This window comes from Pleurodeles waltl, chromosome 4_2 (genome assembly GCF_031143425.1).
Source record: "Pleurodeles waltl isolate 20211129_DDA chromosome 4_2, aPleWal1.hap1.20221129, whole genome shotgun sequence".
In the NCBI taxonomy this organism is placed as follows: domain Eukaryota; kingdom Metazoa; phylum Chordata; class Amphibia; order Caudata; family Salamandridae; genus Pleurodeles; species Pleurodeles waltl.
Genome location: NC_090443.1, coordinates 606,837,974 through 606,859,272, shown reverse-complemented (window position 1 = coordinate 606,859,272; position 21,299 = coordinate 606,837,974). Strand labels below are relative to the sequence as shown.

Genomic DNA, 21,299 nt, shown 5'->3' with positions numbered 1-21,299 from the left:
GCAACGTTTTGCAAAATACCCCTTTTTGCCACAATCCCTACATAATACATTTCTAGCAAGACAATTCAAATTGGAAGCGATACACTCTTGTGACCCACAATGAAAAGAATTAATTTCTCTGGATGGCATACTCTTCTTTTGGCTTTGTGTTTTTTTAAAGTTGGTATTAATTTCCATTTTTCTTCCTATAAATTCTTGTTATCTTGCTTCCCACTTGATGTACTTTCCATCTCCCTCAACCACGTGACAATATGTTCCATACATTTCACTCTCTGTATAGCCTCTTCAAGTGTATGATTTCTCCACAAAAGTTTTTCTTTTATTCGTTTACTACTAGTACAAAGTACTATCTGGTCCCTTATCAATAAGTCAGTCAACTGTTCACACTTACACGATACAGCTAAACCCCTCAGCTACATAAGAGGAAATATCTTTATCATCTTTTTGTGCTCTGGTGAAAACAAATATATGGTGTGCCAACACGCCATTTATTTTAGGAGTAAAATGCAAATCTTACAGCTCATAAATATTATTAGGTTACCCATCTCCCATTCCTAGTGAAAGTTCAGGAAAATCTTCATAAATTCTCCTCCCTTCGACCACCAAATGATGAAGTAATATTGCTTGATGTCTCAACAGGCTATTCTTGTCTCCTCCTATCGCTAGCAAATATGTGAGAAATACTTTTTTCCATTGCTTTTAAGGGATGATAGGGTCGCCAGGTGTCATTAAGAATGGTGGTGGAGAAGACATATTTTGGTGTGCCATTTCAACTGCAAAGAATTGTAAAATAAGAGTCTAAAATAAAGATTTAAAACAATAAATTAAAATAATTACTTAAGATAATAAACTACCATAAATTAAACCATATAATGAAGATTTCTTGAAGTTTGCGGTCTAGTTTCCTCTTTACTTTGTCTTGGCTGCTTAAAATCAGTCCTTTTTCTATGTTGTCAGTCGTACTTCTTGTTTCTCACACATCAATTAACTGAAGAAGAGAACATGGAGAAGCAGGATTGGTTGAGCATATAATATTATTATACAATTTTTGCAGATATTCCTGGAAAAACAATGTATTGCCCACGTGGTTGATTTGTTCAGGCTTTAGGAAAGATTGCACAATTTGTGGCTGTCATGGCTTGAATGAGTGATTTTGCTGAGAATACACGCATTGGATTGAGTATTCGCTTGTTGAGGCCTTCGTAGTGGTTTCTTAGCAATGTAAGCAACATGCATCTGATGCTGATGTCTGCTTCTCGCACATGTTGTTAAGCAACAAGTGCCTTGTGCTGGTGTCTCACGTTCCACACAGCAAATTGCTTCTTGCATGCATTGCAAAGCAACATGTGTACACATTGATGACGTGTCGTGGTCCACACGGCAAACTGCTTCTTGCAGGCATGTTTGTCGATATCTGTTGAAGGTGCAATACTTTAAAGTTTGCCTTGAATAATGATGTGCTGGGCATACACAGAGAAAAACAGATCTCGAGGAAAACAAATGTTGGAATCTAAATCTCTGCAGCAGGTGATTAGAATAAACATATACAGAATGTAAAATACCCGATTTTACGAAGTCAGAAATAGTCAGCAAACCATTAGAGATTTACATACATAGTTCACAGTAATTAATAATAAAAATGAAAACCTTTCCAATATCATACAGTTTGGTAAAGTTATACAGGCTGGTACGAGGTGCCAAACAGGTTCTTCAATTTAGAGCATTTCCAATGTTAATTCCCACAGGAAAAATTGAACAGCGATAGTAGTTTTTGCGCTAAATGGATTAACACCAAATTTGGCAGAAAGGTAGCTCTTAGTCCAGAGAGAGCTCTTTTTTGTCATTTGGTGTAATCCGTTCAGTAGCTTTTGAGAAACTTAAGGAAATCCAAATTTGTATATCTAGGGACGCGAAGGATTTGCGACCCCTCCTGATGTGACTTAAGCGACTGTCCTGGTGCGGTTTGTTAATGCTCCCCATCATCACATTATCTTATGAAGAAATATTTTGCATGGTTCATATTTACACTTTCAGGAAATAAATATTAAAATCTCAGAGTCCATGGATAGTTTTATCATTAACACATTTAAGAGTAAAGGACAGAGGGAAAATAGACTTGAACATACCGACACAGTGTTGCAGGTGAGTCCCTGTGTTAAATCTGCTACACTGAATGTACCAACAGTAGCATCCCCCACAATGGTACGGGCCTGCAGTAAGAATCCTTTAAAAGTGGAACCAGAATTTGCTTGCAGAGTCACTTGGGAAGGGGAGACAAGGAATGGTATAAAAATAAGTATCACTGTCGGTTTCAAAATAGCATGCTAGTTTACAAAACATGACTTTATAATGTATATCAATTTCAATACCATATAATAAAGAACTAATTACAAATGTTTGTCCAAAAGAGAACCTTATTTGGTGTCATATTCGCAAACTACACTTTAGTTACACGCAACATGTCAAAAGCGCTCAATTTATCCATTTGATCACTCTGCAAAGTGAAATGTTTGGATAAGGACCCATTAAGGTTAATCAGAAGTTCTGATACGTGCCACGTACTTGTCGTATTTTATCAAAAAGCAGGAGAAACGGTGTATTACCATTTCAACTTCATTATGCAGGCAGAGATTAAACCTTTTATGTAACTAATATTTTGTTAACAGCTTTCAAGATCCCAAATGACCATTCTCGGGTCCCCTCCACCCCCACCCCCCAATGGGTATGGTGAGGTTAACCACTGATATATAATACACAATGAGTGGGTGTTTTAGGTAAGCCTCCTCCTGTCAAAGGCATGCTCATGTCTGCACCTCTCAGCCATCACTTGGAGACCTTGCCGATCATATTTGGATCGGCCTAGAGAAGTATTTATTACTCTCTATCATTCCTTTGACATTTGGGTGTATCAGTCCACCTCCTATGGAGTGCTACAAAGGCACTCCATAGGAGTTTTCAGCATGTTAGAGATTTGTTTTCAGCATGTTAGAGATTATTTGGTTAAGGTAGAGGCCACTGCAAAGAATGATTTCCCTTCTAAAACCAATACATGTTGTATTATTACAAAATATTTATTTAAAGTATGATGTAGGAGGGCGTGGCTTCGGGCATCAAGATGGCGGTCACACTCTGAGAGTGCTCCGGACCCCTCCGTCATCTGCCTGAGGAAGCCGCCATCCTTGGCTCTGCTTCGCTTTCTCAGCTTCCCCTGTGAGCTCCCTGACTGGCGGTGATCCCGGAGAGCTGTAAAGACGCCACGTTGCAGTACCAGCACGCCTACAGAAGATCGAGCCGACTTCGCGGCTAAGATGGCGGTCGGGGCCGAAACCGCCCATCATGCCGCGAGCCGCGGTGAGGATTCCCGGGCTGGGCGCATCAACAAGGAAGAGACAGTGAGGAGGCCTGGAGACTAACCACGTGGCCCGGCGTGTGGGTCTCTGCACGGACCAGGCGCGCTGGTGGAGGAGGCGGCCGGCAGAGGGAGCCCTGGCGGCCGCGGACCGGCCCATTGGACTTCCGGACCGGCCGGAGCCGAGTCCCGGACGGGTAGAGGCTACAGTCCCCTGGGACGAGGAGTCTCCCTGAAGCGCGTGGACGGGGGCGCGGCGCCCCGGGGCAGAGGAGAAGGAGGTGAAAAGAGTGATTGGGCCCCGCCTGAAGTAGACCCGGGCGGAGGCCTGAAGCACGGGCGCGGAGGGCGCACAGGAGGACGGCGGGGCCCCGCAAGACATCGTTGGGCCGCAGGAGGCCTTGGGGCCCCTCCCCCGCCGCCAGACGGCGCTGGGGAGAAGATATCCAGAGGCTACGGGCCTCCCCCTAGACTCGGGGGACGGGCTGAGACTTGGACCCGGGGGTGAGAAGGCGGTGGCCCCCCAGGGCGCGGATAGGCCCCAGGCCGCATGAACTGAGGTGCAGCACACCCTGGGAGACAGAAGAAGTGGAGAGGAGCAAGCTGGCCTGCCTGTCGCGACGCTGGGTGATGGCTGGCTGTCTTGATGTCCACGGGCGCGAACGGCCCATGAGATGAGGACCGGGCCCCCCCAGGCGCCACAAGATAATACCTAGTGGGCCGTGGGAAGCCCTGGAGTCCCTCCCTGCTGCCGGGCAGTGACATGGTTGTTCGGCTGGGCGGTGGTGAGAGGAGAGACGTCTTGCCTGCCCCCTCCTACCCCCAGTTGGGAGAGCGTCCGGGTCCTCTGGGGGCCGAGAAGAACACTGACATACCTGAGCGGAGTGGGTGAGGTGTAGAGGCCAACCGGCAGCCGGTGAATTCAAGCCACAGGTAACAACGGGTGCGCAGGCCCTGCTTCCAGAGATCCCCTTGGAGGAGCAAACATTCGCTGCAGTGTCTGTAGGTGAGGGGTGCCAGGCCAAACCGACCTGAGGGGCTGCCGCGGACCGGGCGGGGCTGGATCGTCCGCCCCCTGGTCCTCGGGGAACTGGCTGGGACCTCGACGCTTTGCCTGGAGGCGCCGTCTTGACTGGTTGGAGGGCAAGCCCTGCAGCTGTTAGCCCACTGCGCGGCCCCATTGGTTAGCGGCCTCCCCCGTGGTCGTCTGGTTGACACAGGTTCCCTCCGAGGGGGGCCCCTTGGGAGTCGGTGAGTGTAAGGAGCCACGGCATAACCAAGACTCAACTGTGCAAGCTACGTGACACAATAGACGCCCAGCCTGACCCCTTGAGGAGTCATGGGAAAGGACAGAGTGAATAGGCAGCCATCGGCTTCCCAACAGAAGAATCAATGTCCCTCCTGCAGCCGCCTATTCTCCTGCACATTGTCCAGGATTTTAATATTCCCTGACTACAATCGTGGAGTCCAAACTCGACGTCTGTCATACGAACAAGTCAAGCAAAAACTTATGGCGATGCAACTCTCATACATGCTCCTCTTTCCTGCACGCCTAAAAGTCATCATGGCCGGTAAAGCATACATTTTTTAGTCACCTGAGGAGGCATGGGACTGGCTGACAGAGGAGGGCATTGGGACCCGGAGGGGCCATCCTGGCCCAGCGGGGGGCTCCCCGGGACATGGTCCCGCCTCCTGAGCGGGCACGCGAAGTGGCCGAAGGCGCACCAGGTCTCGATGTGGGAGGCGGGGGGCCCCCAGCAACCCTATAGACAAGGACATGGGACCAATATCCGTCTCTCAGGTGGGAGGTGACAACACTGGCGCTCCAGAGGCCCGAGATCCGGTGCAGACGTCGGATGGAGACCGCCTAAGCCAGTCCCCTGCACTTGCCTAACAACAGGCTCACGGGCTGACCCGTGATATGCTGGGGACGACTTACGCCGCCCGGCGGTGGCGTGTGCGGGCTGGAACAGAGCCATACAGACTGTCCAATGTTTTGTTTATCACTCATCACATAGAGCTTTAGTTTCTGTCAATTGATTGCATATAATCCGCTTGTAGGGAGGGGTCCACCACTCCACTGTGTTGTTTTGGTTGGGCAGTTGGGCGACAGATGCTTCCTGGGTAGAAGTATGGGGTGGGGGTGTTTGGGGGGTGAGAAGTTTACAATGGGGATAAGTAATGCTGTTTCAATAAGTTTCCTTTGTTGCTTTTGTAATTGCCTTTCTTGTTTGAGACAATGGGTACCCGACACCTCAGTACACCGACACACTGCACGCGTGGCCCTCACTGACGCAGGTCCTTTCATGGAATGTTATTGGCTTTCTAGATAAAATAAATAGGTCTGCAGTGTTCAGCACCCTTCGCAGATACGCCCCCTCAGTGGTCTTGCTACAGGAGACCCACCTACTTGGCACCAAGTGCCCTATGCTGGCGCGAGGAGGATATGACAAGGTTTACCACTCGGGATTCTCAAGGGGCTCCAGGGGGATGGCTATTCTAATCCACCGCTCGCTACCCATGGTAGTTACCGCCACGCGGTCTGACCCGCAGGGAAGATTCGTGGTGGTGACCGGATCTCTTCACGGGTTGCTGTTTAACCTCATGTGTGCCTATGCTCCCCCTCCGGGTTCGACAATTTCTTACTTACACTCCGCCAGGTGCTGGCAGGCCTTCCCCAGGGATCTACGCTGATAGGAGGAGATTTTAACACTGTCCTGGATCCCAGGCTGGATGTCTCAGGGAGTATATCCATCAGCCGGTCCGGTCGGGCGTCAAGCTTGAGTAGCTGGGCCGAGAGTCTTGGCCTATGCGAGGTTTGGAGAACCTGGCACCCCAGGATGTGACAATATACACACACATCAGCCGTCCACCAGTCGCAGACTAGAATTGACCTCGTGTTTATGCCTGCACTAGATATCGCTAACGTCACCGGAGCGGAGATACTACCCTGTGGGGTTTCAAACCACTCGCCATTGCGGATCTGGCTAGGTGGTGCAGACCCTCCTTGGCGTCCGATGTGGTGTCTAAACGCGTGGTACCTATAGGATGGCGACTACACCCTTGAGGTCAGAGACCATCTAACCCAATACTTTGAACAAAACTTAGGATCGCTGCATGTAAGACTACTCTCAGGGGGTATGCCAAACATCTTCTTAGCATACGGGAACGGGCTCGCAACTCACGAGTGTCGGAGCTGGAGGCCAGGGCGCGGTCGCCGCATCAGCCTCCAATCTGAGACAACTCACCATGGTCAGAGAGGAGATTAGACATTTAGCGCTGGAATCCGCGAAACATGCTTGGAGAGCGTCGACAGCCCGAGTGTACAGCTGGGGAGACAAGAACGGAAAACTCCTACATTGGCTGGCCACGCGACCACTAGCTGACAGAGTTATCTCCGAGACCACTGATGAGTCAGGAACACTTGCTAGGACACCCAGCGATATCGCACAGAGCTTTGCCTCCTACTATACACGGTTATATGCAGCGCGTCCTCGGCCACTAGCTGAAAGGGAGTCTCCTCTCCTAAACGACATTGTCCTTCCCAGGGTCTCGCCGGCGACCAGAGAAGGCCTGGACGAGGCCATAACCCTCTCATGTAAGGCTACTCTCAGGGGGTATGCCAAACATCTTCTTCGCATACGGGAATGGGTTCGCAACTCACGAGTGTCGGTGCTGGAGGCCAGGGCGTTGCGCCTTGAGTGCCAGGGTGCGGTCGCCGCATCAGCCTCCAATCTGAGACAACTCACAATGGTCAAAGAGGAGATTAGACATTTAGCGCTGGAAGAGATCACAGAGGCGATAGTAAACCTGTCATCGGGTAAGACGCCTGGCCCAGACGGCTTACCGGCAGAGCTGTATGGCAGATGTGGTGATATCCTGGGCCCCCACCTGCTTAATATGTATGAAGAACCAGAGACAAAAGGCTGTTTCCCTTCTGGGATCGACCAAGCGACAATCTTGGTGATCCCCAAGACCCAACCTCCGTCGCGCAACTGCTCGGCGTACCGACCCATATCTCTCCTAAACACTGAGATTAAGGTGCCATCGACTATTCTTGCCACTAGGTTAAAGGAGGCGCTCCCCTCGCTGGTACACCCTGACCAATGCTGATTTATGCCCTTGCGCAGCACCAGACATTGCATTAGACGGTTGCACGTTGCCCTGGCACACCGCGGGGTTCTGACCCGGTCGCCTCTGGCTCTTCTCTTGCTCATCTTTGAGAAAGCCTTCGATATCGTGGACTGGTCCTACTTGGAACATGTCCTGTTAAGTAATGGAATCGGGCCTAGATTCTGTGGCCTCCTGAGACTACTCTATTCCAACCCGACCACTCGAATCCAAGTGAACGGTGTGGTCTCTGACCCGTTCCACATCCGTCGGAGCACTCGTCAGGGATGCCCACTGTCCCCGTTGCTTTTCGCACTCGCGATAGAACCTTTGGCGAAATTACTGGGAGAAGACCCCCTGATTGTGGGCTGGTCATGGCCTACGGGCCCAGAGGACCGTGTGGCACTATACGCGGACGACGTCCTTATATATTTCTCTAATCCGGTCATAAGAGTTCCGCGAATTTTGCAAATCCAAAATCTTTTCTCACAGGCCTCAGGCCTGACCCTGAACCCTGGCAAATCCTTATTGGTTCCCCTGCATCCCTACAGAGAATGTATTGATTGGCAACAAAACATCCCAATTCGACGCAACAGCTTTAAGTACCTAGGTGTGCACATAGCCCTGCTACCTGAACTGGCATGGGAACTAAATGTTGCTCCACTTACTAGGAAAACCAAAGACGACCTCCAACGATGGCGGAATCTACCCCTCAATCTGCTTGGTAGAATAGCGCTTTACAAAATGATGATTCTTCCCAGGCTTCTCTACCTACTGCAGAACTTCCCATACCCAATCCCCCGGAAATAGTTCCCAGACTGGCCCTTACTACTTGCCAAAAAGATGCTTACGACGGAGGGTTGGGAAAGTCCAATATCTACTTCTATCACCTCGCAATGCACCTGCTTGTGAATAATGACTGGCTGGGAGGAGGCTGGACAGACCCTGTATACAGACTGGAGCTCCAAACAATGGGCTACCCGGTGGTCTTCAACGCACTATATGGTGGCCCGGTTCCCTGAGACGCCCCGGATGTGACTAAGGTGGTCCTGGTGGGTTGGCACGTGGCTCAGAAAGTGTCGGGTTGGTGGAGCCGCCTCACCCTGCAGACCCCACTATGGCAGGGGAGACAGCTGGCAAGGTCTCAGAGCTAGAGGGATTCCAGAGATGGGATAGCATTGGGATCTCCACACTTGGCGACATTTGGGGGAGTCACACATGCTGTCCTTCGAAGAGCTCCAGGGACTCTTATTCGCTAAATAGGACCCAATTTCATAAATATCTACAGCTAGTACATATCTGAACAGGAGAAAATATCCCAGAATACAGTCCCGTGGAGGCGAAGGTACTGATGGGGAACCTAGGCAGAGGGGGAGTCTCTCAAATTATCGATCTCTGATCGCTAATACTACCCCTCCACTCGAGGGGCTTCGACGGAAGTGGGAGGAATGGGTGGGTCCTATGGAAGAGGAGAACTGGAGGGAGGCGTTAATAACCCCCCGGGCTCTAACCATGGCAACCCGATTTTGACTGCTACAGACCCTCTACTTGCATACAGCATATCTTTCCCCCAAAAGGCTCTTTAAGGCAGGCCTCTGGCCCACGGCTGACTGCCCCCGATGTTCATGCCCGGACGCTGATTTTTTCCACATGGTCTGGGCTTGCCCAGACGTAATGACTTATTGGAGAGCAGTCATGTGGGAGGTCTCGAAAGCCTGCATACGGAGATGGAGGCAGCTCCTTTGCCACTCTTGCTGGGGGCCATAGGGGAGGTGGGGCTGGGTAGAGCGAACCGTGTCTTCCTGGGAATGGCCTGCCTGGTGGCCAAGAGAGACATTATGGTGGATTGGAAAGCCGGAGTGGCACCGGCATTGGCTAAGTGGAGACGTGGTGTAGACTGGTGTGCACAGCGTGTAAAAATTGTATACGAAGCTAGGGGGTGCCTGAATAAATACAATGAAGTGTGGGGGAGATTGGAGGCTACGTGGAGCACTTAGCTTGTCTGGGACGTCCAGGCTCGGTGGGTGGTGTCGCCTCCAGTTGCAGTCTCAAGAGGGTTCGCCCCTCTACTCCCTACCGCCTTCTTCCTTTTTATTGAGTTGTGTTTACGCTGCATATTATTAACTTCATGTATCCATTGACTATGGAGCCCATCAGGGCTAAGGTTGTGACCATCTCAAGGTACCAATGGGTGCCATGTATTTTCATTTTATTGTCATTTGTAAAATCAATAAAAGTTCTTTATCAAAAAAATAAAGTATGATGTAACACTATAAAAACGGTATAATATTCGTCATGTATTATTTTAACAGAAATATTCTTTTGTATGCAAAAAGTCTAAACAAGAAAAAATACTTTCTTTAAACAGATCATCTGAGAAATATACAAAATTTGCATACTATATTTGATCATAATTCAAGTAAGCTTTTTTATGTTTGCAGTGCTCGGGCTTGCCTGTATAGTTTGGGAGGACCTAAAAGAGGCAGCATGTACAGCTTGAGCGCAAACAGCACAACAGTTCCACGAGCTTTGTTGCATAAAGCATTGCCTCTTGGCTTTCCATGTTAAGACAATGGCTACAACAATTTGTTTATGTGCCAACATCAGAGGCAAAAGCAAGGTTCTCAGCTGGAGACATACATTTGTAAACAAAACATCTTTAGTTACTACTAAACGAATTTTGTAAAAAGACAATAATTCATTTTGTTCCCCATTGTATAACAGCAATGAGAGAAGGTTTTGAAAGAGTAAATAAACATTTGGTTCCACTGTATGCTAGACATGTGCACATAAATCATAAGTGCACATAGACCTATTGCCATAGATTGTGAAATTGCATAGAGTAAGTAATTCTTTTGAAAGTGGGCTACTCATGCCACCTAAATAAACAAACTCCGGTTATATTTCAAGACAAGATCATTTCTGCTAAACCATCGATACCAAAGGTACAAGCAGTCACAATTCTCCAGAGAAAAGGGCATTCAGTTCAAGCCACGTTCAACTGTGAAGTCAAGAAAAGAATAGCAAACAACTCTGGAGTAAATTTTTCAAGAACAATTTAATAAGCACAGAGACGCTAAAACAATTAGTACTGGATAAAGGGAACCTGCCAGGTCTCAAGGTACTCAAAAAGGGCACTGCACAACACCCAACCCATTTCATGCAAGACGATAGAAAGTGAAGATGAGCTACAGGGCTAGACTGAGGGGATGGAGACAATGGTGCTGGGGACAGTGGAGGTTACAAAAGTGGTTCCCAACCTTTTGACTTTTGTGGACCCCACTTTATCAGTACTGGAACTTGGGGACCCCCACTGAATCATCATTGGAATCCAGGGACCCACCCAGTGAATCATTACTGAAAGCTAGTGACCTAATCTGTTATTAAATTTTCTAAGCCGTCACGGACCCCCCTGAGGAGGCTCCGCGGAGCCCCACGGGTCCCCGTACCACAGGTTGGAAAACCCTGAGTTAGAATAATGAGTAGTTTCACTAGGCAAAAGCAGAAAAAGTGCAAACAGTTCTATCAGTGTTGCTTATTCTTTATTGTTTCAGGTTAACAAAAGACGTACAATACAAACAGGACATGAATTAAAAAAGTAATACAAATTCAGCTGATGTTCGATCACTGCAACTGAAAGATTTTTTTCTAAGTATAACTAGCGCATCATTACTCTAGTCAGTAGTATTTCAACTCCTATTTTCAGCAGCTAGTTGGTCTCGTAGCTTTGCAGCTGCAAATATGTAAGAAGCGACAGGCGAAAAAAATGTCTTAAGTCTGTTCGGTCCCAGAATGAGAATGCCTCTCTGCAGCTTCTGATATTGTGATTTATGAGCATAGGTAATATTTCCTCAAATGTAGTGACTTTTTACATAGAAGCATACAATGCGTGACTGTTTCAGGTCCTCTAACTAAGCAGCAGCATAAATCAGAGTGTTTATGTCAGTTTTTAGTTTATGAAATGACTGACAGTGTTCCTGCTCTGAACGTCAGGAGAAATGTCCTTATATTACAATTTTTTTAATGCTTAGGTTGGCTCTCAGTGCAATCATTGGTATCCCAGGTCCAAGATGTAGAAGAGGTCATAGGAAGTTATTCTCAGTATTGTGCTTGCTTGAGGACTTTTTGTGGCCCAGATCTCTGCACCATAAGATCTAACTGATAAGGCTTTCATTTTATAGGGTGTTATGGCTGGCTCAAATATTCTGTCCATTTGTTCGAAAAGCACAGTATCGCACCACCGTATTGGCATACAATAGAATTGATTTTCACTATTTGCTCAGTCCATGCTAACTTAGGGCTAGATGTGCAAAGCTTAGACTTTGCAATTACCAAATTGTGATTTTTTGTGATTTGCTATTTGTTAATCACAAACACTAATGAACAAAAGTGTGTTATACACTTTCTGTACAGTAATTGCCAGTGGTTTGCATATCCATCCAGCTCATGAATATTAAGGCGTGGGCCAGGGATTGCGGCCAACTGGAAATCACAAAAATAACAGGGATGGTGGCCTACTGGGGTCATCAGACCACCATGTCTGTGATTGTGAAATAAAGCATTTTTTTTTATTTTATTGTTTTAATGCAGCCCGTTTTCGTTAAAGGAAAACGTGATGCGTCTGGAAAAAAAATTAAAAGTTTTCTCTTTCATTGTTTAAGAGTAGGCAGTGGTCCATAGGATTAAAAAAATATATTTGTTTTCATTCTCAAATGGGAAGGTGTGCCACAGGAACCCCTTTCCTTTTGCAAATGGCTTACCACCAACTTCCAGTTGAAGGTAAAATGCAAATGTTTTGCGGCCACATTTTGGTTGCAGAAAATTTGTACATATGATTGTGAATTGGTATTAGGAAGGAACACCTTAAATATGCACCTTCCAAATTCTGATTCGCAATCCCAAATTGGTCTTTGTACATTTGAAAATGCCTTTTTACATTTGCAAACAACATGATTCTACAAAACAGGCTGCTTGTGAACACAAAAATGCTTTGCACATCTGGCCCTTAATGTCTAGTAATGCTACCAGATAGTCATAATTGTGGACTCTCTCTATTCCAATGCCATAGATTTTGAAGGTTGATTTAAGTTTTACGCTGTGTTTAAGCATCATCAAATTTGTGTTGCTGGTATTAACAGTAAACCTTTTGAGATTACAAAATGTTTAGTTCAGGGTGCATTACAATTTCTTTGCATGCTAGTAATTTAGTATACTCGCAAATAATACAATAGGAACGTAATCCCAGCAAGTGAGAGAGTGTCCAGATTTAGGCAGATAAAATGTTCACCACATCGTTAAAAAACAAAGTAAATAATAAAGGTGCACGGATATAACCTTGTCTGACACCAGAATGTATCCCAAACTCAGGAGTGCATTCCCTTTTTCAGTAATAACTCATCCTGGCTTTGCGATCACTGTGCAGTTCCACCAAGACATCAAGCAGTTTTTCTGGTAGGCCATGTTCTTTCAATGTATTCCCGAGTATACATTTGTCAAAGTATTGACGGCAATCTTTATGACAAACAATACCATAAAGAGAAATACATTTTTCAAAGTGATATATCTGGCACAGGAGATTCTCTCACTCTTGGAGTTGTACACATCTCATGTAATGTCTGGCAGCTGTCCACCAACCTTATGTCTAGCAGAAGCTGATTGTTGGGTGAAGAGTGAAAGAGCGTCATGCACAATCTTTAGCGACAGGGGAGGCGAGGCACATCTCTCTGATAGCTGCTGCCCAAGGGAAGAGTTTCAGATGGACACTTTACCAAAAGATGTCCTCTTTGACCAAGGCCCCCACAACATTGCGAGCTAGTAGAGGAGGAAAAACAGGCAGGCTATTCATCGTTCAAAACAGCGAGTTTTGAGTGCCTTTTGAAACAGTGTGGAAATTTGGCACAGAAAAAGGGTAAGCACGTTCCATTGGTGGGAGTCAGGATAAAAATATGCTGTCTTTGTTGTGAGCCTACCAAAAACCAAAACAAACAGCAAAGTGCTTGTTTATTGTATTTGTGAAGAATAGGTACAGGTGGGAAAGCACAAGCTTCTATGCTCCACAAACACAAAATACTACTTAAGCCCATGAAAAAATTTACAGACTCAATATCATATATAAAATTACAGACAGTACAGCAGAGACAAATAACAAAAACGTTTCAATTAGACCTGTCCCGAGTCTGATCCTTGTTTGTAATTAACTCTAGTTTTTGAGTATTATATAGTTAAGGGTGCATGCATAAACATGCTACACGGCACGGCTAATATATAAAGCGAGAAGTGTCTTTAAAAAATTGCCATAAAAATTACAAGATCTACTTTTATGCCATGACTTACAGTACCTGTGATACGATCTCCTGGAGTGTAGGAATTTTTGGAAGCAGAGACGGTGAAGGGCGCAACGCCTTTGTTAGCACTAGCACCACCATGGACTGGAAGCATTGTAGAGCATGACTCGGTGATCTGTCCATTTGGATAGGCGAGTGCCAATTCATGGAGGGTACAACAAACAAAAACTATAAATCCCGAAAACATTTTAATCTGGAAAATAGAAAAATGAATTACATAATACAAACACATATTTGCTAATCTGTAATCAACAAAAAAATGAAGAATTGACATTGTAGAGGCATCCAGGACAATGATTTCAAGCCGCTATCTCTAATAAAGAGGACAACACATACATTTGAAACTGAATGGCGTATTCTCACTAAATTCCAGTTCAGGGCTAGAACGTTGGTCCCTGTGCAAAAGAGAAGTTTTGGGCAGACATCATAATCACGATTTGTGTAATTGCTGTCACACTCTTGTTGCCTTCTACTGGCGCTTTTTGTCAGGTTAAACTTGCCAAATTTATTGTGAGAAAAGGCCAGGAAAAAAAGGTAAAATCTTGAATTTAGGTAGTTAAATACTGACTTTGTGTGTAGTCTTTCATATCCAAGTTGAAAAATCGGAATAGGAGGTATTTAACCACAGCTGGTAAGTACCCTACTATGGAGTACCAGGTGTGCTAAATACCCTACCCTGTCCCTCACAACTCGTAATCAGTGCCTTGAAGTGTACCCTCTTTCACCAGCAACATTCAACATCATACCCGGCTTTGCGATACCCACTACTGTTGCTCCGCCACATGTGATATGGGTTATAAATCTTAGGGACCCGCCACGACCCATTTTTGTGCCAAGGACATGACTGCACCTGGCTTTCTCCTGCTCACCAGCATGCTGTACTGCTACCCAATGTGATTGTGTTCATTGTGGATGGCGCAGTACCTTTGCACATCCAAGCACATCAGGATATAAAATCAGGGGTGGCCGACAACTACTGACTACCACACAAATGAGGGGGGGGCGCAAGGAGGGGATAACTAAAATAACTCACCTTGCTTGCAAGGTGACGTACTGCTCGCTCTGCTTTCCATCTTTTCTCCAGACTCCAACTCCCTGTAGAAATCCTGATGCTGCTGTTATGCATTTAATAAGCATGAGAGAAGCGCTAGGATTGGCGGGAGAGGCCTCTCTTGGCGCACCCGAGGTTACTGGAGGCCTGTACTTGTTCTCAACCCAGCTGCTTAGGACACCTGGGTTGAGACATTTAAAGGTTGCATGTCTGGCTGGCTTTTACAAGACAGCCAGCAAAAGAGACATGCGCACTTTAAACAAGTACACAGGCAGCACACCACTCCTCCCTGCTTCTGGCACTCAGCTAGCCCTTGTCGTCCTGACACTTGGTTCAGGACAGGGGGTAAAATATATAATGGTAATATATTAACTTCATTACAATTATATATTTCATCTCTGGGCAGTGTCTTGGGGGAAAAAATGATAGCGTATACGCCCTACACCAGTCACTGCAAGCACATTAAGTAAGCAAACCATTGGTGGAGTATACAACATATTAGTCAACAAACAATGCAACAGTATAGTTCTGACAAAACGTCTGCATCTAAAGACCAGTTAGCATCCTTATTTCTACTGCTTGTAAAATTGGAATTAAGCATAACTGTGTCCGTTACACTCAACATAGTACACTTCTCATGGCTGTGGGATCTTTATTATATAATATAGCCTTATAGCCCGCCGTAGCAGGCTATACGGGCCATTAAAGGCCCGGTCCAGCGTTAAAGGCCAGAGACAAAGACAAGGGCCTTAAGCAAGGAAACATGACTTTAATGGCCGGTGTAGCCCAGCTCAGGAGGGCTGGAAGGCTGTTAGAACAATCCGCCACTAAAGGGCAGAATGTTCTAATAGATTAAACAAAGGCCTTACGGACTCTGAAAGAAATGAAATCCCTCGGGCTCTGTGAGGCTTTTGTTCACAGGTGTTGCTGTGTGAAAAACTTTGGACTGTTGGAGATCTGGGGTTCTACCAGCAATTAGAATGCCAGAGCACTCCACTGTCTTCAATGGAGCTCCCAACATTGGAATCTTCTAGTACAACAGATATAACCGAACCAAAACACAGTCCCTCACTGATGGTGTGGGGGTGGAAGCCTCCTCCTGCAGATGCAATATGAAGGCGCTCTTCAACAGTGCAATGGTATAAGTAAGTCTTATGTGGCCCCACAGCTGTTTGATTATTCTGACTCAGTCATGTCCGAATAGAGTGTCATATTATAATTTCATACATCTGAGGAAACAATGCAAAAGCAGGTGTTGGCCTGCCCTTGGGCTGGCCTGGCAATTACACTGTATTTCGAGACCAAGGGTCATGAGCAAGGTCTACCCTCTTGTCCATTCATTTTGCTAGGGCTTGGGCAATGACCTGTGATCACTAAACACTGTCATCTGCTGCATCAGAAGGGGGCCATGTTTGCCTATTTCAAATTCCAATCGTATGCAGAACGGCTCTATCTAAGTAACTAAACACCACCGAAGAAAGGGGTTGCTGCACATCAGGAATACTTGTGGGTCTGCCTTATTGTTCATGTTCAGTGGGCCCCTTCCTGACTTCGGTTCATTCTCTGGCTAGCCTCTTGGTCTGCTGCCTGCCGCAAAAGTCATGACAATAGCTAGCAATCTTACCTGGATCTGCCAGGAGCTACACGACCTTTCAGATGGTGAGCAAGCACAACTGGGCATCCATCAGTCCAGAAGTGCACAAGTACTGAACCACCATCCACAACTGCTGGAATTAAGCATCCCTGCTCATAAGGGGGAGATAAGAAGGGTGACTGTGTATGTGTGAGTGTATTCATGTATACGTATGTATATGAGTGCATAACAACATATTTGCATTTTGCAGTTTTTTATGTGTGTAAATATATGAACATGAATAAATTCATCTAGGGGGCACTGCTGGCATCTGTGGGCATCCAGGGATATTTTGAGTCCCCCCCCTGGAAAATTGTTGGTTCCCTTGGCATATTGTGAGTACTGAAGGATAATCTGACATATAGCATAACATAGTTGCCTTTCCTGGCAAATGGTAAGCATTCCTGAGCTATGGTGACTCTCCTTGGCAGAGGTTTATAATCATTGACATAGGGAGTCAACTGCTGGTATCTCGAGTCCAACCCTATTATCTGTGATCTGTGCATACAGTGGACATCTGTTTAATCTGCTGAATGCATGTGGTGTATAGTAGGGACTTCTGTAGATGGCAGACTGCCCTTACTTTTGCTTTTTGTGGGCCTTCCTGGCATATATGGTTATGCCTGACACCTAGTAGAGATCAGTGGCATGATGTAGACATCACCAGTACTGGATGGCCACACATGAAACCTGGTTGTCTTTCTGGTGTCTTTGACCATCTGACCTTTGGTGGTCATTCATGGCTTACAGTAAACCTCATTGGCCAGCAGTGGCCACCTCGTATGTATGTTTGTTACCCCTTCCACAAGCAACACTAATATAGAGTTGGTCATCTGTCCTCTGACCTTCCCTGGCACAAAATGGTATCTCTGGCAGATGCTGGTACCCTTGACATTTGGTCAGTACTTGGGGCAGATGATGCGCATCCCTTATAGACGCTCCCTGACATATGGTGGTCATCCCTGATAATTGATAGCCATCTCCGACAAATGGTGGTCATCCCAAACATAACATTGCCATCAAACTTGGTATGTGATAGTCATATCTGGGACCAGGGGGACACATGTGGGATATGGTAGTATCACTAGCAGATAGGGAGTTTTACAGAGATGGTGAGCTTTTCAGACATTTGGTAACTATCCCTGCCGTATTGTGTCCATGTCTTGCACATAGTGGCTATCCGTTACATATTTTAGGCATACTTGGTACATTGTGGGCATTACATAAACATAGTAGCCATACAACGAATCGAATGAGCCCCAATCAGAATGTTGGCATGCCTAATCTAAGATGGTCAGTCTTAACATATGCTGCTCAAAACTTACATTTGATGGTCACCATTGCCATCCAATGTGTATGATTGACAAAAGGCTGGCATTTCTGTCATTTGGTGTCAACCGCTGGTATAATGCAGGATAAGATTGGGCACCTGAGCTTCTGGTGGGGACCCCAATAACGGTGGACATCCCTTTCACTAAGTGTTCATTCACTGTTTTTTCATCCATTACATCTGTAGGCAACCCTTCCTTCTCCTAAGCATACAGCTCAATGGAAGGCATCCCAGACATGCAATGGTGGCTATAACCCACTTGGGCCGAAGGAAGTTGCATAATATACCATTTTTCCATATTGTAAAGTTTGTGGTCACTCTGGGTGTAATTTCACTCCCGTTTTTGGGAGCATCACTCACCTGATGGGACTTCTACTGCCTGTTCTCTGTACATTGATAATTAGTGGCTGGCCAACCAGTTATCAGCAGAACTAAGAAGCGGGTTCTCACTCCAGGGCAAGAGGCAGCACCATGATGTAATTCTCTCACAGAGAACGAGACAGAGTTTTGCTTCCTGAAAACTCAGGTAGCAATTATGTGAACAAGGATCGCTGTGCATTAAAGTATCTAGCATTAATGCCCTGCTGTGAAAGGTTGCATCCAACACTCCTATTCTTGGTTTTACATTGAGATGATCTGAAAAGCATGTCTATAGGAGTCACCTCCACTAATGCAGAAGGACAAGAACCATATGAGCATCTTTAGCAGATACACACAGGCCTAAAAGTGCTTGATGTACCAGTTGTGCTGCAACTGCACGGCTTACGGTACATACATTAACACAAAAAATACAATTTTGTGGATGACATGCTGACAGTGTAGCTCTAAAACATGAAGAAGCAGCCACTGCTCTATGTCTGTGTTTGCTAGTATGTTCTAAGTAAAGCAACATTTGAGCTAAAACTGGTGCATTGACCCGTAGTGAGTCTGCATACTGAAGTAAAAGGTGCTCATGATAAAGCCCCAGATAAACCAAATTCAACTTTTATAATTTCTGTGAGAAAGCCAAAATAAAGCTTGGAACTGATGAATCACTATATTTAATAGAAACATTCTGCGCTGTGCTAATTCTTTTCCACAAGATGGAAAATGTACTAGAATAGTGAACGTCCACAGAACACTAAGGTAAAGCACCTGGTAGGAGCAAATTTATAGCACAGCTTTCAAATAAACATAGGACCAAATGTTCAGTAAAGATCAATGATTAGTGGTCCTTGCACTGATTTTCAAATAAAACACAAAACCCAATGGGTACATCCAACAATGGAAAATAAATGTCATTCATGGTTCCAACTGCTCAGGCGAAGAAGCCTCAGCATCCTACGGGTCAAGACGATTTTTTCTACTACTTCAGCTGCTTCTTTATACAGCCGTAGAATTGCTATCTCCAAAGACCCTATAACTAACATTATGCATATTCATTCTTTAACAGATTTCTCCTCTTTGACCAAGTCCACCAAGAATAGACGCAAGGCAGACACTAATATCACATTTATTAGCCCACTCCTTTCCTAATACCTTGAGTGACAAAAAACACAGCAGGATGAAACTTTTTTTATAGTAAGAGAGTACTGAGCACACCACAATACAACTCATGTTCCAAGTTGAAAATCCTCCTTCAGATGATCTTTGTATGTAGAATAGAACAGCGGGAGGGGGGTTTAAATGCTCATCATAAACCTTATATCTGCTGTATTCAAATATTATGGAGGTGCAAATATACCTCTATCCTGGAGCAAAGAAAACAAAAAAGTAAACAATGATAACCAATGATGTTTTAAAACATTAGAAAGAGCTCAAAAACCCACCAGAACACCAAAGAGAAACTAATAACAGAAAAACATGTGGTATAGATTTTTTGCTTATTTGAATACAAATGAGATTTTACATGGAGCGCAGGCGTTGTAATATGTTAACATGGAATGTATTGGAGTGCATCACATAAGTACTGCAGTTCATAGTAGCAAGCCAAAGAAGAGGTTTTTCACTCTCCAGAGCTAGGTTTAAAGAAGTTTTAGTAACTACAACTGACCTTCAGTTTCATCTCAGAGGACTTGGCAAGATACATTAGCGGTATCTTCCACGTATTCCCTGAACTCTGAATAAAACTGTTCACCTTCCATATAAGTGAAACAGGTGTCAATCATAAACAGACCCCCTCCTTGTTCCCCAAACCACATGTGCAGAACAGGTATAAAGGATAACTGTAATTGGGATCGGTAAGGCAGTTGGACTGTTTGCTAGAGGGATTCTGGAAGCTGAATCTCAGGCTTAAGGCCTTAGGCATAAAGGTATGCAGAGTCTGTCTGGTCGGAAAATACAGAGGCTGTTTGATGGGGATGATATGCTTATCCTGGTGAAATTGCCCAAGGGCCTCCAGAACTAAGTTGACAATTTCTGTTTGTTCTGCAAAGATTATGGACTTGAGGTTAATGCTGGGAAAACGAAACTGATGATTTGTTACTAGGGTAAGAAAAGGTGAAGGTCATGATAATTATGAATTCTGTTAATTTAGAAAGAGTCACTGAGATAGATTATTTGGAGGTTAGAGTGATGGAATCAGGTAGATAGGATGCACATATCAGCAAAAGTTCACATTTAATAGGAGGGAAGCACTGGGCTGGAAGACCAAAGTTACTGAAAGTCCCCCATTAAATCCCATATTGGGAATATATACGGCCCAGGTCAGGGGAGCTGTCCTGTATGGAGCGGAACGGCGGGGTTTCAATAATCAGAATACCCTGTTAGTCAAAGAAAATAATTTCTTAAGAAACATCTTGAGGTTGGGGAAAATGGGCACCTCGCTGGAACCTCTAAGACTAGATCTTGGGTTGCACACTATCTTAGATCATGCAGCCCTGAGGCCCCCACGCTACTGGATTCGTCTTTGAAAGACGGTAGAATTGGATTCCTACAGGGAGGGCTACAGTAATATATTAGGGTGCACAAATTGCTTTGATAAGATTAGTTGGCTGCAAAAAATGAAATCAACATGGACTGAATGAGGTTTCCTCCAGTTCTGGGAAAATCCCGAAAGCGGAACCCTTCATGGATTTGACCATACCTGCTCATGTTTGCTCTCTATTCCTTTGGTTTAGATATGACACTCTACCTGTGAATGCTTATACTGTTCGATGGCTGCTGAATGGTCCTGGTGACAGCAAATATAATCTATGTCTGGTAGGTGGGGTAACAATTGAACACTTTCTTTTCTTCTGTCCTAAATACATGGTTCTAAGGAGAAGGTGGATTGTCCCCTTATGTAAAATTCTGTCCCTTTATGATCATGCTGATGTCTATAGGATCTGTAACAGTGGCCCATCAACGGTGTTAGTATGTGCCATTTCTAAATATCTGTAGGCCATTTGGTCTATCAGTTGCAGAGCATCTAAAGCTCTTGGTAGAGATGGCCCAGAGTAAAAAGTTCGCTACTGCGACATTTTGCACATGACTATTGGTTTAGCCAGAAGCCTGAATGTTTC

At 45.4% G+C, this 21,299-nt stretch overlaps 1 protein-coding gene across 7 annotated transcripts in view; it reads right to left on the bottom strand.

Moving 5' to 3' along the window:
• Positions 1–21,299, bottom strand: part of LOC138293127 (putative ferric-chelate reductase 1) — a 264,364-nt gene that overhangs the window by 189,754 nt on the left and 53,311 nt on the right. For 6 of the 7 annotated variants that reach the window (XM_069232154.1, XM_069232158.1, XM_069232152.1 and 3 more), the window contains 2 exons: positions 13,798–13,996; positions 2,127–2,260 (listed from right to left, as the gene is read on the bottom strand). In XM_069232154.1, the coding sequence (XP_069088255.1) occupies positions 2,127–2,260; positions 13,798–13,996 (333 nt within the window). The remainder of the gene's footprint in view (positions 1–2,126; positions 2,261–13,797; positions 13,997–21,299) is intronic. The other variant, XM_069232153.1, reaches the window with a different exon arrangement.